General features: G+C 38.4%; 1 protein-coding gene across 1 annotated transcript in view; it reads right to left on the minus strand.

Annotated features, from left to right (window-relative positions):
• The window catches only part of LOC138038984 (insulin-like peptide receptor), a 134,263-nt gene that overhangs the window by 106,377 nt on the left and 10,386 nt on the right, over nt 1–17,500 (minus strand). Inside the window, exons 3-4 of the mRNA XM_068885106.1 lie at nt 12,200–12,384; nt 1–160 (exon numbers count right to left, since the gene is read on the minus strand). The exon at nt 1–160 is cut by the window's left edge and continues 9 nt beyond it. Of these exons, the coding sequence (XP_068741207.1) occupies nt 1–160; nt 12,200–12,384 (345 nt within the window). The remainder of the gene's footprint in view (nt 161–12,199; nt 12,385–17,500) is intronic.

A 17,500-nucleotide genomic window follows, 5' to 3' on the forward strand; every position in this document is an offset into this window, starting at 1 on the left:
ATTTTCGACCACTGCATTTGACACACTCCTTTTCAACAAACGAGACCCACCGAGACTTATATCCTGCTGGACATGTCTTAACACATTTCTTACTTTGACCAGAAATATTAAGTTTGTGATAAGAACTTGGGCAGTCTTCTTCACACTTAAAACCATCAATCTGAAATTAAAACAAAAACAACTGGGAAGCAAAACCAACTATATTATAAAGAAAAGATTTCCTGCACAATGGAAAATTTCATTTCCCATAGTAGAGTACATTGTAAAGTTATTTCATTAATCATTATAATCTATTAATTTTTTTTAATATTTTAAATTTTAGTTTTCACTTAGTTATCATTTAATTTTTTTCCCTCTCCCATGCAACATTGATACCCCACTGCTTTTTACAGTTTGGAGTTCAGTGACTCTCAACATTGTTTGGGGGAGTGGGGAGGCTTTTATGTGAATGATTATATTGGGAAAAAATCTTTGTGGTCAAGCAGAAAAAAAGCTGCAGCTTGAGCCCTTTTTTTTCCTTTCCTGGTGCTTTACCAAATAACCACTATTTTTCTTGGCAAGAAGTGCAGGATGAGATAAACAACAATAGAATCTTTAAATCGAGCCTGACCAACAATCAGACTCTTAAAATCATAGCGCCACTACGTTATTTACATTGTACCTAGCAGCTGTTAATGCTGCACATGCGCTTGCGCATCGTGTCTGTTTCCACCAGCTCGCCTTTGATTACAGTTGGTGTATTATTGAACCTTTGGTAGCGGTTAACTCACGCTTCGAATTCCCTAAAACAAGTGTGGTTCCTAAGACATCTTCTCCATAACAAGGTGACGAAGCCGTAATTTGAGATGATCGAATTGTGAACTTTCCAACATGGCCGCCTTGCCTCGAGCAGCCAAACAGTGGCAATTAACAAAGATCGAGACCATTACTTCGTACGAAAGTTGGCGGCAGAACTTGATCTATGTCCTCTCACTCCACAAGAACTTTGTTCCCTTCCTTGAAACAACTTGGCAGAAACAAACAGCCGCCAATCCACCTAGGGGCCTTACCTATGACAGCACTGCTGTTCCCAAAGCCCAGCGACTCACTGCCACCCAAAAGAATGCTTACCTAGACTTACTAATTGGCCAGATAGCCAACTTCTGTCCTGTAATCTAAAGGAATTTGTTAAACACTCAACCTCCCTCAACGACATACGGCAGAAAATCCGCCAGAATCATGGTTTCCAGTCTAAAGGTGGTCACTTTCTTGACTTGACTAGCATCAGCCAACAACCAGATGAGAGACCCGAAGACTTGTTCCACCGTCTTTTGGCTTTGAGGATAACCTCAAGACCTCTCTCCTACCCTAGAGAACACAGCAGTTTTTCTTTGGTTCCAGTTGATACACCATGACTTACCCCTTTTAGTGAAACGAAAGTATGGTTCTCAAGTATGCAATAAGACCCTGGCTTCACTAAAACCAGAGATCTCTCAAGCTCTTGGATCTCTCCTAGATGAGTTACGTGGCATTGAAGATACCAAGGCCATGTGCATTGGCAGTACCACACCAAGGCGAAACTCCAGTAGTGATCAGGGCCAACCTTGACAACGCCCACGTGGAAATCTCATTAAGATCTTGTAAGAATCTTGTAAGATAGGGTTTAAGATGAAATTCTTACTAAGATCTTGTTTAAGATCTTAATACATTTTCTTAACACATTTTGATAGAAAAAATTACGTTTGTTGATATTTTCGACCTTGTAAGATCTTAAAAGATGTTAAGAAAATGTTGAGTTAATGATCAGAGTCAACAATCCATCAGTTTGATTTGTCTCTACTGTCCTCTTCTGGTAGTAATACTACAAGTCGGTGGACAGCTCGTTCAACAGTGACATAACCTCTCTCATCGTATTTAGTCACAGGTTCACCTGCCTTGGGATTCTTGTACTGAACTTCTACCTTACCAACTTTTCAGTCTTTCCGTGGGTAAATTTTTGACACTTTACCAAGTTTCCACTGTCCCCTGATATGGTTTCACGACATCTCTAACAATCAAATATGCGATCTTAAATAAAACTGTCTGTAGCTCTGAAAAGGTCAGAATGCTTTCATGAATGGCTGCGGTAATAGCTCTTATAACTGTTTTTACAAGAGCCTCCGAAACTCCATTTTGCCAGGGAGCATCAGCTGTTGTGAATTCCCACTGGAAACCTTCTATGGTTCCCAATGCTTTTAATTCTTCCCAGTCTCATCCTTTGGTAACACTTTTCAGTTCTTCATTAGCTGCAACTAGCTGAGGTCCGTTATCGGAGTAAAGTTTGAATGGATAACCTCTTAAGGAAACGATTCTTCTCAACACCATTAAAAACTTTCCAGTGCTGTAATCCACTGCCAAATCTAGATACATGGCTTGTGTTCCTAAGCAGTTGAAGATAACTCCGTACGCTTTTCCTGTTGTTCGTTTCTTTACTTCATCTTTATTATTTTCCTTATTTTTATTTAATCAATTTGCCAACAAAGGCAGGTGACAACACAATAGAACATTAAGTCCCCTACAAGATGTATCACCCACCCAACCCAACCCACACAATGTACATAAAAACTAACTACACCAATCCCTCCCCGCTGGTAATTTCTAAAAATAATAATAATACATTGTAAAAAAATAAATTAATTAAATAAAATTCAACAAGAACATCTAACTAAATTATTAATCCTACGACATTTACAGCAGACAAGTTTGAAAGTATGCGCATCATCAGCACCGAATACAACAAGTTATCTAGTGAAGTAGAATGTTTTCAACTTATTCTTAAAAACATTAACATTAGATACAGATTTTAGATCAGAAGGTAAGGCATTCCATAAATTTGATATTCTTACAAAAAACGAATCTTGAAGGGACCAGACAAGTCGACAGCTGTGCAATGTCAGGCTGGAGAAGGCTTGAGTCTCTCCTCTGGAAGTTCACCCATTACTTGCTCACTTAGTTTTTTATCAAGCTTTCTGTATATTATACAGTTGTGTTTGATCGATTTCATCATCTTAAGTAACTTTGTAATCCAGAATTTGGAGCGAATTTTACTGGCAGTTGTTGACACTCCGTAATGTCCCCTGTTATGGACATACACTGTATGCTGCGTAGAGACAGGAGAAGCAATGCTTGTAAGGTTATAATATAACTTCGCTTTTGTTGGAGCTAATTTCCATCCACCTGGTGGCACAACCTCCAACGACATATATTCCATCTTCACGTAGGCGAGGACAAAGATGTTTGTATTTTCGTGTCTTGAATTCTTCACCCATGTTCCTCTGAGCTTCTTTGATCCACAGCTCTTCAGCCTTGATGAGATCCTCTGCAGTGGGTTCCCTTGTCACATTAAATAATGTAGGTTTCGGATCTGTGTGATACATCGATAAAACTCGCGCTGTCACTCGTAGCAATCTCTTACTGTTGGAGTAATTGTTTATGTTAATTCTAGTTACTATATAGTCCTTCATAACTGCAGCCGCAATTCTTACGGTTTTCATCATGTCCGGTAATTGTTGTTCAGTGTGATTACGACTTAATAACCATTCACTCTCGGGTTGTTTAAGGAATGTGGGTCCATCCTTCCAACTACTACCAAAACCAAGCTCTCTCGGCTTCTTGCCTCTCGTTAACCAATCGGCAATGTTATACTCACTCTCGACCCAGTACCAATCTATAGGAACAGTGTCTTTCTAAATTTTCTTGGACAGAATCAGGCTACTTTTAAACAGGCCACTTTTTGAGTTCCCATCTTGCGTAAGCACATGCACCAAAGGCTTGGCTGGATCCATCGCTAAAGATAATCACTATTGGATCTCTGACTGTATCACATGGCTTCATGCATCTCTATCTGGGAGGGTAGAAGGATTTTTAATCCAAGGATATTCTGCCATCCATCGACCATCCTGACAATCATATTCAAGATTTTTTGTCGATCAGCTCAAGTTCTCTTTCTTCTTTAATGTTGTACTGTTTAATCCCAATGGGACATTTCCCACATTTACATCCTCCACAGCGGGGAATACAGTTGCTTCCAAGATTTTGGATGTTGTAGAAATCCTGCATGTTCGCTTTCATAACATGAAGGACTTTTACATCACTGAGATTAGGTTTCACACTGGTTTCCTTGATTAATGGGTGTGTTCCTCCTACATGTATGCATCGGTCAAAGCGATTCTTCAGAAGCAACAAATGTTGGTGAAATCGAGCGTATTCATATAGCCTATGAGGACATTGATTGCTCCAGTAGGGCGCACAATTTCTTCCTTTGAAACGTTTTTGAACAATTGAACTATGCCATCAATAATTATGCTTTGAATGTCTGAAGTGATCTTGTCGATACCATAAATATCAAACTCGACAATTTGGCCTTGTTTATCAATGTAATTGGCCTTGTTTCGATAATATAAATTGTGTTTGCTTTCTAAGAGTCCCCATGCTTCTACCAGCTGAGAATAATTTCGATAATCTCTCTGTTTCTCTTGTCAGCGATAGATTTGAGAAGCTTATTCCTTTTTCTTGTGAATCTCCCTTTAGCAGATCTTCCGATGAGTTTTGCTTCTTCTGCGGCCAACATCTTTTGTCCACAGAGGTTTTGCTATTTGCTAAACATTTAGAATGCTTCGTTGTTTACGGTCCTTTAAAACCATCGGTTTCAAACACAGGCTTATCACAGTTCCATTTTATTCAGTAGCGTACGTGAGGAGGAATACGTTAGAAATCTGAGAAATGTGGATGTCATCATACGTAATAATTACAAAGCAGAAACAAGGTCTTAAATATCAAATGCATAGCTACCCGGTGGCTTCTCGATCTGCTTCCACTTACAACGAAAATGTTCACAATCTAACGAGCTACTGTGACAAACCATTATAAGTTTTGAATCTTCATATTACAGTGATTAAATCATTAGCGTTGGTCTCGAAAGATGAAGCATTTATTAAAATACAAATCGCAATTGAAAGACTGAATTACTTGTAAAACTATTTACAATAAACTTTAGCAGGATAAGCTTTACTCGAACGACACAAAAAGATCTAGCAAACATCTCACATAATTTTGTGTCGTCCTCGCTTCAAACGCCAGTTTACACATATTTTTTAACGTAAACTCACATTTCAATTTAAATCCGACTTAACTTTATTATTAAACAGCACTCCATTCTCAGTTGAAGTCTCTTAAATAAGGAAAAACAACGTCTGGAACGCAAAACTATCCTATGCTCCTTGCAAGTTCTGTAGTTCATCACCACACTTTTGACTGGCCATCTACACTTCATTTGTGATCCTTTGTATTGAACCAGTATCGGTCATAAAGATAAGGTAATGTGCAAGTCTTTCAAATGATTCATCATCTTTACATTCATTGTGTGTTGTCCTTTTGCAAACCGGCGATGAATATTGACGATGCCACAGAATTTCAAGGGATCTTCGGGGTGAGGAGGTGCACGCGCAACATGAGACTCCATTGTTTGTGGGATGCCGTCTATGACAAAATATAACAGCAAATAAGATGCCGGGTATACTGGTATACATTAAAATATGTCCACAGCTTTTAGTCTTGGTTTAAGGTAAAGATATTTTTGTCTCGCGTGTAGTAATCATCCTGTAAATACACTTGACAAGAATTTCCGCAGCATGATAATACAAAAGGTTAAACAAATGGCTCTCTCAAAATGTCCTTTTTGGTTATTGCTACCTATTAGACTATGGCTTAATGCATATACTATGTTATGAATGAGATAATTTATTGATCTAAATGTATTGGGTAAAGGTTACCATATACCGGTTGCTGTAAAAAAGTCTGCTTTTCACACACACATTGATCAACTTACTGGATTAACTCTGTGGCATGATATAAATCCCGATCATGCTTTTATTATTTGTCCTTTATCTTTCTGAATTCAACTAAATTTTGCATGCAACCATTAAGTATTCTTACATGTACGTACCATTATGAAAGAGTTGACCTTTCACTGTTTATACAAACATCTCACCCCACTTGTGTATAAATTTATAAAAACTTTTTAAGTATCAAAGAACAATACTTAGTAGCAGTCAGATTCCTCTTAATCAGTTTAATTTTAATAATTGATATTAATGTATAGGATTTGATTTTCTTTCTGTAGAGAGTGAGACAGTGAGACTGGCAATACAATCCAAACATCTAATAATTTTATTAGATAATAGATAATAAAATAAATCATTGCTTTCATGTCTGTGTTCTGTGTGGTAAGAATATATTATAATAAAAAAGAAGAACAAAAGTAAGTCACAGTGTTGGTTCAGTTGACTACATATATCTAAAAGTTTTATTTTGCTTTATTTTTCTTTTCTTCTTTTGGCAGGAGTTAAAGAAAAATTTGGCAAAGATTACTTTATGAAGAAATGGTGATGATCTGTCAGTCATTGAATCAAGTGCCTAGATTCCAAACGAAAAGTAGCAAAAAGTAGAAGTGATTACTTAAAGGCATACTGATTTGTTATTAGTGTTTAAAGCATGATCTTTGGGGGAGTACCACTATGAAATAAATATTGAATTTCTGATATTTTCAGTACTTTTTGGTTTACAAGCAACAGATAATTTTTATTATATCCAACTGACATTTTGATTTGTACAATGTAGGTACTTTTGTCTCAGAGAAATACTGGCAAATATGTCTCAAGGTTGTTTCTACTAGCTTTATTAAGACCACATGTGTTACATGTATCATAGGACTCATTAAAGCCAAATTCATTGTCTCTTACCGCACACATTGATAAATTGGGCAGGATAACCTAACTTCAGAGTACATGTAAGTTGTAATTTGAATAATCCTGCCCCATTCTGTGATAAATGATGGAAGAGAGAATCCAAAAAAACACCTCTTTAAGTTTTCAACATCTGGAAGATGATACTTCGAATTTTGCTGTAACAATTAATGATGCAAATAGGAGACAAGTTTCATCCCACTCTCTTGAACATCTTCTTGAAAGTCTTGTTTCAAACTTTAAAAAGTGGATAAGTATTTTCTGTTGACATCATCAAAGATGATTAACACTTGTATAGCATAAATGATAATAAGACATGATAATAAAGTGGTCACAAAGAGAATTTTTCAATTTTGATTATGTTGGTTTAACAAAGCCCCAATCTTCACTTAAGAGACTGAGTGTCAACAAGCTTGTAAAGACAGGTTTTAGGTACATTATCTTTCCAAATCAGACTGAAATCAAACTCCTGCAAATAAAAGGAGAATTAAAATTTAAGTGTAGAAGATTACCAAGAATTTTGACTAAGATCTTGTTTGAGTGAGGTACATGTACGAATCTTACAAGATCTTTTAAGATTTTAGTACGAATATCTCCCAAGGTTTAGACAAGAATCTAATAAGGTCTATGCAAGAACCTTGCAAGAATCTTGTAAGAATCTTCAAAGATCTTAATAAGAACCTTGCAAGATCTCAGAAAGAACCTTAAAAGATATTGTAAGAATCTTGTAAGATTTGTATAAAATCGTGTAAGCTGACAAGATCTCTCAAGATTCTTACAAGAATCTTGTAAGATAATGCCCATAAATTGTATGATCTTTAGTAAGATTCTTACAAGAACCTTACAAGAATCTTGTAAGATCCTTGGTACAAGCTTCTTACAAGATCTTGTAAGGTTCTTGTAAGAATCTTACTTAAGAGGTAAGATAAGATTTTAATAAGAACTTGACAAGAATCTTACTAAGATTTCCACCTCGGCGCCCCTTCTTGTCCTGCATCCTCTGCAAAACTGCCGGATACCCACATACCTCTCATAAACTGATGGATTGTAATTACCAGACCATGACCGTCGACTGTGGGCTCAGTCACACATGGTGATGAATGACCCTGAAGACCGCAGTGTTGACGAGTGCCAGTGACTTTGTAGTCCCACCAGCCCAGGTTGAAGAGCCGGCAGCCCTTCGCGTCATTATAGTCCAATCACCTGTTCTTCACACCTTCTATCATGAACACCCTGTGTAGCTGACCCTGGACACTGGTGCAACGTCCAACATGGTTCACGTCTCCTCTGCCAAGTTGTATGATTTCCTTATCACCCCCCGCCTCCCAAATGGCTCGTCAGGCTGATGCAGTTCCCCCAATGGATGTCATTGGCAAAGTCCACTGCTCCCTAACCCACGGACAGTGGAACTTTGAATTACATGCCCTTGTCGTTCGTAAGCTAGACACTGATATCCTAGCTGGTAACTCCTTCATGGTCCGCAACCTGCCAAACGTCAGATTGCAATACATGTATGTGACACTGAGATTCTCAAATACAGCTCACCCTCCAGACACACATGTCAACCTAATGTACAGCCTGTGCAATCCCAACCGCACCATTGTTCTACCAGGGGAGTATGTTCAGTTCAGTACCCCTTCTGACTCTGACTCCGACACCTTGTGGGCCCTTGAGCCCCTGCTAGACGGCCCTTCTAACACGCCACATAAACCAGAAGATGCATGGCCTCCACCACAGTAAATTCTCTCCGTTGATCACACCGTTCGCGTCTCCAACACGCCCGACTCGCCCATCCTTCTGAAGAGTGGTGAGCAGCTCTGGCAGGTTCGACACATTATACCTGTTGAAGCCTCCACCTCCCCTGCACCTACCACCACATGTTGTACTGCCTCTCCTTCTCCAGCAACCTGCAAGCCCTGTTCACCCTGTGTGATCCTTGACCATGATGGGTGCCTAGATCAGGACACCTGTGACAAATTCATAGCTGTCAACCTGGAGTTCGATGATGTCTTCAACCCCTCCATCTCCAAATACAATGGTGCAAGCTGCAAAATCGATGCTGTTGTCAACATTGGCCCTACTCTTCCTCCTCAGTGCAAAGGCAGGATCCCACAGTACAACAGGAACACCCTTGAGGAATTACAAGACAAGTTTGACGAGCTTGAAGCTGCCGGTGTCTTTGCAAAACCTAAATGTCTATGTAGAGTATCTAAGAAGCCGAACAGTGGAAGCAGGCTTGTAACATCCTTAGGGAGAAGTTGCCCAGTACAGTGAGCCCGTTGCCTTGACAAGCCCTCTCCATTAGACTCCGATGATGACGCAGACCCTGTTATTCTACCACCAAGACACTCCACTGTCCCTGAGCCTTCTCAAGTGGTTACTTGGCCCCCAGCCTATGAAGAAACCAAGGTTTCACCACCTGTGCATGACGTTATGCCTGTCTCAGAACTTCCACCTGTACCTGCAGCCATTGTCCCACCGCCCTGCACTCCAGCCTCTTCTCCAGACTGCTTGGTTCTTTCTGGTGCACCACCTGAATCTATCTGCTGCTGTCCTTCCTCCCAGGAGGTCTGACCACCAACAATATGCCCCATTTTGGCACAATCAGGACTGGGACCACACCTTAGTGGTTTCCTGTTAGCATTGCTCTGTATGCCATCACTTTACGGTTGTACTTCTATTTTACTCGTAACATTTTGAAGGACCAACCTAAGGGACCAGAGACTGCACCCGTAGTGCATATGACGTTTGCTTTTCACTTTTGTTGTTCTAGTTCAGGCACTGTATGTTTCTATATTTAGTCATTTATTTTTGCATGCACATTCAGCTTAGATCTGTGCTTGGATGCTAGGCCACAGAGAGAGAGCTAGGAGGCAACCACGCCACTAAGTTATTTACATTGTACCCAGCAGTTGTTAATGCTGTGCATGCGCTTGCGCTTCGTGTCTGTTTCCACGTGCTTGCCTTTGATTACAGTTGGTGTATTATTAAATCTTTGAGTAAACGCAGTGTTTAACTTTTATTGGCGTAGAGGAAAAAGTGCTGCCAGAAAAGGTTGTAGGCTAACCTCAAAATCCTTGTTCCTAACATTCTGAGCAACAGACACCATCATGGTGTTGTGATCTTCCCTGTTCGGCTTATGCAGGATGCAACAAAAACCAAGGGCTAGTGGAACAATGTTTCAGGCTGGCACTTTCTTATTGTGGGTTGCCCAACAGGCAAGCATCAATATTGAATTGTCTGTTGCTTTTTTCTAATGCAAACTTCAGACAAAACTGTCAGTGTTTTTTAGCAGACAGTTTGAGAGAAAGTGAAAGAATACAAATCTTTTCTTTCTAAGGGCCCGAATCCATCCTTTTAAATCATATTTTCACCTGGCGGTAGCCAATACGGCAATGACTGGGTTTTGACTGACCAACTAGCCTCCAACTTCCAGTTCTTCTCTCAGCCAAATCTTTAAGAAGATTAATGAAGATTTATAAAAGGAATACAATGGTGCCAAAATGCTCTGAGAAGAGCCACATTTAAAGTCCACAATTTGTGCCCATTCATTACACAGAAACATTGTTCGACTTTTTCTGGCTTAGAAGCACACAGGTATACCAATACTACCACTGAACAACCAAACAATTAGGCTTGCATTCTCCTTCGTCGAGTGCAATTACTTGTTATTGTACAGTCCTATCCAGTAGTGCAAGCATCAGATTACTGTTTAATCATGTATTGTGTTTGCTTTTAAAAAAATATACATGGAGTGTACCTGGAAAGTTTGCTAGACATGCTTACTATAAGTACAATTTTGTGGGCCCACGTAGCTTTTGAAAGGGTTCATTTCGTAAAATTTAACAGAGAGACTTTTGAGTTTGAACTGAACAATAGGCAGTGCTTGAAATAAAAACAGAAATCCAGGTTGTCCCTGTTTCAAAAGGCAGGGTACCAAACCCATGAATTTGGTTGGGTGTCTACGAAATGAAAATCAAAGACTGAAGACTTGAATCTCATTTTCAACCAATTTTAAAACTGTTTAAAACTGTTTAAACTGTTTAAACTACAACATGAGGAAATAATTTATGCTAAAACGGTTTGTTCGATGCTAAGACAATGAAATCCAAGGAGTCTTTGTTTCATAGAAATGGTTGCCTTAAAACTAAGACCCTCGCTCAAACGCTTTGTGAAATGCTAAAACATTGAAATGCAAGCCTCTTCGTTTAATGTATATGCCCAACTCAAACTACAAAACAAACATCCTCCCAAAAACACTTCATTTGACTCCAAAACAATGAAATCCAAGAGAAATTGGCACAAAATTCAAACAAAACTAATGGTCACGTGCTAGGCTACCATCAATTCGAGGACAGAACATAACTTAAGCCACCGTTGAAGCATCAAGATGCTCACTTCCTTCACATAGTACCGGTAGGTTTTTCGCGTAAGACGAATTGTTTTGTGGTAACGCTACTAGCGAGTTCAAGCAATCATGACGTAAAAGAAACGCCACGATGGGAACAATAAAATAAAGGCAATGGGTTCAAGAAACAAAACATAAACTCTCATTGTGCAGCACACTTTTTGCCAGTTTTCTATCCTTGTCATTGCACGATTATGGTTGTTAAACTTAATCATAAGATCGCTGATAAAAGTCCTTGCTTTCTCTATAATTTTGCGCATTTAAAGTTCTACTTTATAGATCAACTTTATGGGAAATAAACAATGAATGAACTTACATTGCAGAATCATATTTTCTTCTGGTGGGGCAAGAGAACCTAGGGGTCTGGGTATTAATAATGTTGCTTCGGTCAGCCATCTTGATTTTCTTGTTCGCACACCGTGCATGCCAATACAAATTGACTGTTCATTGTCTGAGAGATGATAGCGAACTCATTGACAATGTTGCATGTCTATCGAAAGTAGCCAGAGCTTCTTTCCGAAACACTAGATGGTCTGCATCTTCAACACTTGGATGAATTACTTTGCACAAGGTTAAGTCCTTACACATTTACTGCCTCACAGGATGAACTGCAGTAATAAAACTGTATCATTATTCAAGCGAGATATAAAAGTAAAATTTATCCGTGCCCTGGTCTCCCAGTTAGAGAACCTATAACCTGAGAGTCAAGTTCTTACAGCAATTGCAGTATTTGACCCTGTGAACAATAATAATTATTATTTGAGGCAGCATTCCGTCTTTCATGGCGAGAAGGAAACTGAAGCTCTTGCAACACATTTTGAAATTGATCAGATCAGGATTTCAAGTGAATGGATCCAGTTCCGAGAAGATATAGATACAACCTTTAGAGAATCACCATTCGAGAAACAGTTTACAGCACTGAACATAAAACGGTTGTAAGTCACCTAGTAAACAGTAATACCCACTAAATATCAAATACAATATCAAGAAAAAATTAATATCTGGAATGAAATCTTTATACTAAAAGTACCTCAAACATGTGGGATGGGCAGTTTAGAACACATTCACCATCTGAAGTTTGACGAAAATTACGGCAAGCATAGCAGTGATGGGGAGAGTTTTCAATAGAACAACCTCCAAGACATTCCTTGTGACAGCATTGATGTGGAGACCCTCTCAAACAACCGTTATCACCACATTCCACATGATCGCACACTACAAAGAAAACCAAAATTATAAAATAAGTAAGAAGTCAAGGCTGTCCTAAAAAACTTAGAAATACTTTATCAGATTTCATAATGTACCAGAACAATACAGAGTTGATCTTAATGCAAATAAACTCACTAAACAAGAAGGGAAATTTTGGAACGGTCTTGCATTATATTTGGTCCAATTGTCAGTGTACAAGTACAGTAGCTGCTAACATAGTACCACTCAAAAGTCTTGACCCCCTCTCTCAAGTCTTGAGTGTCAAATTGATTCACAACACTTGATGCCTGCAAGTTTTGAGGCTTGAGACTCGGTCATGTAGATTTGAGGATAACATCACTCTCCATTAGAAAACATAAATAAATCATCTGTAAACACAAGAATTCTCTTAACTACTTCCTATAGAACAGCCCTTGATGTTTGTTTACCCATTGACTCCTGGGAATGAGAATTACTTGTAACAAGTTTTACTGGCTAACGCCAGAATTTTATCTGTCAACCCTCCAGGCATCCTAGGGCACCTGAGGAGTCAATGCTTTTCCTGGCAAGTGCTTTGGTTACAACTTTTCCAGGAAGGAGCTGGATATGCAAAAATGTCAGCACTTTGAAAAACACTACGTAACTTTTTTTGGGTAAAACATGTGAAATTGAAATTGGAATTGACATTTCCATTTGCTCCGCGGGGGATGTGCTTTGAAATAAGTTCAGGCCGTCTTTTCAACAGACGAATTGATAGATTTAAGGACCTGTTTGCAGCAAAAAGGTAAAGAGGCTTCAGAGACAGTAAAATTAGAGAGATGGCCTGTTTTGTTAGGAAAAGTGTAATAAAGTTGTTGTTAGGGTGAAAAATTACATTTTTTTTTAATTTTTCTACCATATAGTGAGGTGCAATGGAAACTATGTGTTATAGCCACTGGTGGGTATTTCTTGCAGAAAGTATATGCAAATAAGCGCTGCAAAGGACAGTCACAACAGCAGTAAAAAGAATCTTTTATAGTCTTAACTTTACCTTATTGAAATACACCTTATTCCAAAATGGCCGCCATTTAGATATTCTTTTGTTTTTATTCAAATTAGACCTTGATGCCTCGTTCAAGGCAAAATATTCTTTTCAATTTTCAGCTCAAGAACAAGGCATCACGGGCTAATTTGAATAAAAACAAAAGAATATTTAAATGACGGTCATTTTGGAATAAGGTCTATAAGCTTTGTTTTAATCATTCAACAGAAAAAGCACCTCTAATAAATGTCAAATTTTGAAATAATTGTTTCCTTGAATATTTAACACCCAGCGACTGATTTCTTAATGTTTGTTTCTTCATGAAATTAAAAACTTTGTTTGTGTTTGTTAAGTGCCTCAGTCACTGCAATATACAAAGAGGCTTCACTGAACATTACTGCAGGTTGCCGTCTAACAATTTTGTTAGCAGTTGCAATGTAATTAAGAGTATCAGTGATATGAACCCACCAGCCTCGAATCACTACTGCTTATTCAGATGGCATATGGACTTGGGGAGTATCGACTGTAACGACGCCAAACTTACAGTATACAGTACTGTCTACTATTTCACCACTTTACTACTTTTCGGCAAAATTCACATGTATAACGAAATTTCGGGCGAAAGGAATTTTTGTGCGAACTTCATTGAAGTTTTGAGATGCCTGATGTTTCAGTAAAAGCAAAAATTCATGTAACTTTTGCAACAGCCACGCGAATTTTCGAGCGAAATTTTGAGTGTTTATTGAAAATTCGCAAGAGCATTTGCCTTTTACATTTAAGTTAACGTTTGAAAAAGGCCCGTCGAAGCTTTCATAAGTGATCACCCCGGGAATTTGCAAGCGCCGATTCTCATAAGCAACCAAACTTATAAACAATAGAGGGTGGTCGCTTATGAGAGCTTTCGGTGAAAGTCTCTGGGATTTGAAAATTATTATTGATGGTAGAAAAGATAACGTTCGGGAATGCACCTATTAAAAACTGCAAACTTTTTTCTTTATTTACAGGATTGGTCGCTTATGAGAGCTTTCAAAGAGTTGAAGTGACATTTTTAACGGGGTTTTACTTTGGTAGTTATAACTTGACCTGGTCGCTTACTGAGAGCTTCAACTGTAGTTGTTGAATAATTTTTAGTCATGGTTATTACGTTCACCAATATTCAGTTTAATCAACTAAAGCTATGATCCCCCAGTTGTGAACGTAGTTGCGTGTAGCTTTACTTGATTTCATATCCGCAGTTCATATATGATCCATTTCATATATATATATCATTTCATCGTTACTATTCAATTTCTCGTGACTTTTTTTCTGCAATTTTTTCAGCTGTTGCGTCGCCAGTTCAAGGGTGGTGTGGCCGTGGCTAAAAACTTTGACATGCTCGTTATTTTATTACCTGCCTACAATATCTCAATTAGTTGACTAAGGGAGGCTTCCTACAATAAATTTAGCCTATACCATTAGACTTTAGACAGCCACAGTTCTTATATGCAAGCACCTACAGCTTTGAAACTTTAACCACGTACTAGAGGAAGTTTAAAGTTTGTAAAAATGTACTTGATATGGCATTCTAGGTTACCATGGCAATGAAACAGTGACGTCATGGTTTTTTATTAGCAGCAATTTTATGCTTTATTCGATCTAAACTTTTGAAATGACACGCACGGTACTAATCCTGAGGTGTTTGTCTAACGTTTGACGAAGTTTGAAGAAAATCTTAAAAGCCAATTTTAAGTTATTCGAGAGAGAAGTTTTTATGCCTAAAATACTCAATTTGCCATTACTCTTACAATAACTTTCAAAAGAAGCGCTGTTTTTAATATATAGAAGAATCTTTTAGAATCTTATAGAAGAGTCTTTTAGAGGTATCAAGCTAGCTCTCCTTGAAATTTCATGATATAAACTGCTTTTGATGTCCGTTGACAAACTTCAACAGAAAGCATTATATTTTGTGGAATTTCATCAAACTTCGTTCCCAGAACGTCTGGCGGTCTAGCTGAAAAACTGGTCAATTAATTTTTTTTAAAATCCCGTATTCTGTAATTAAGCATATTTCCAAATAACTTGCCAAGCGCCGACAGAATTGAAGCTTTTTAAGACACTGAAAAAAAATTCCAAAGTTTGGTATATTCTTTGAATCTCCGCTCACGTTTCTAAACTCTCTTTGTTTACACCACTCGAGCTGGCTCTTCCACATTCCAGCATGCAAAATTGGTTCCACTAATGAGTCCCAAGTATCACTTTGGTCACGCTCGCGTGGTAACGCGTCATGTTGGAAAACAGAGAAAGAAGGGTTCTGGTTTTGGCTCAAACAGAGCAAAAATCATGGAGCGTAAGTAGAAAAGTTATTTAAAATGGAGAATTTATTCAGGATATTGCACAATTGTTTTTTTTTTTTTATTTTCGATGTTTGTTTATGATAATACTTGACTGCTAAAGCAATTTTTTTTTTTTTGGCGTTCTATGACGTCTTTTCATTACTTTACTACTATAGTTCAACAGGCCTTTGCTTTCCCTTAACCTCACAAGGCCTATGGACTCCTTCTTCAAATGACTAACATGTATGTCAATTATAATAAAGTTATTGCAGGGCTCGAAATTAACATTTTTAGTAAGGCGCCAATTGGCGACTGATCCAAAAATTTTGGTCGCCAGATCTTAACTTTTAGTCACCATTTTTTTCACTGATATTTTTTTCTTCATTTTTCTGATGATCATGTACACATGCAATCTTCTTCATAGTCCTAAGTTTAGGTACACGTAAGCTTCTAAGACTGAGATACTAAAACTTAAAAGGAAGCAAGGGCTCGTAAAACATATCATTACGCATTACGAGGTAAATAATCAATGTGAAAGCAGCTTTAGTCACGTTTCCTGTGCTTCCTCCGCTTTTGTTAAGTTTCCATGTAAAATCGAGTCTATAGCTTACATAAATAGACGAACCTGAACATAAACAATCACCAGTTTTCCATATTTTCAGCGCTAAAAAGCCAAGGCTTCGTTGTGAACTTCACGCTTCAATGATTGCACGTGTTGTTTAGTGCGCCCGCAATACCAGCTGCTGAATCAAACATGGCGCTCGATTATGAAACATGGAGATCACGGACACCCAACGAGAATATAGTTCAAAACCACTTAAACATAGCATTGTTAAACGTATTTTGGTATTTAAACGGTAGATATTGGCATATTTTTATCCCCTAAAATTTTTTCATCTGTTCGGATTTCCTAGCTGAAAGTGTAGTGATCCGAAAAATATAGGGATCAAAACTTACCTTTTCGAAAATTTCAGCCAGAAAAAAGGCTCCCGAAAAATCTAGGTGACCTTTTTAGGACAAAAATCCGTTAAAAATGGGCAATTATACATTTTGTAGATGTTCGAAAATCCTAGGACAGGCAGGGAAGCCAGAAATTTTAGAACAAATGTTCCGAAAATTCTAGATCTCAAATCGTCTTCCGAACAGATATTTTCCGAAAATTGACGTTGGGTGCCCCTGATGGAGATCGAAGAGCCAGAAGAGTCGTAGGTTTGTTTTGTTATTTCTGTGCGCATAAATCGTGCATTTTATCCAAAACTACGGTTGATTTGCCTTTGAGGTTAAAAGGATGAAGGAAAAAGGTGAAGGTTAGTCGCCCACTGGCGACTAGCTCTAAAAATCTAGTCGCCAACGCTTGATTTTTGGTCGCATTGGCGACCAGTGAGTCGCAATGTCGAGCCCTGTATTGTTTATCACTTTTCACTTGTTTAGCCTGAAAATTGTTGCGTTTGAAAGCCTCAGCCTTTCTCTTTCTCCTCGGAAAACCATTTTTCTCTTCCAACACGACGCTTTACCATGCGAGCGTGACCAAAGTGATACTTGAATGCTGGAATGTGGAAGAGCCAGATCGAGTGGTGTAAACAAAGAGAGTGTAGAAACATGAGCGGAGATTCAAAGAATATACCGAACTTTGGAATTTTTCTTCAGTGTCTCAAAAAGCTTCAATTCTGTCGCCGCTTGGCAAGTTATTTGGAAACTAGGTCTACCCTCCGTGAGGGTACACTGGGTTGCCTGTGGTACGTGAACCGTTCCAGACAATTTTTTCAAGTTGGGAGGTCATTACAACCATGTAAGGGGTCACCCAGAAGTC

The sequence above is a fragment of the Montipora capricornis genome, chromosome 2 (genome assembly GCF_036669925.1).
Source record: "Montipora capricornis isolate CH-2021 chromosome 2, ASM3666992v2, whole genome shotgun sequence".
NCBI classification, from domain to species: domain Eukaryota; kingdom Metazoa; phylum Cnidaria; class Anthozoa; order Scleractinia; family Acroporidae; genus Montipora; species Montipora capricornis.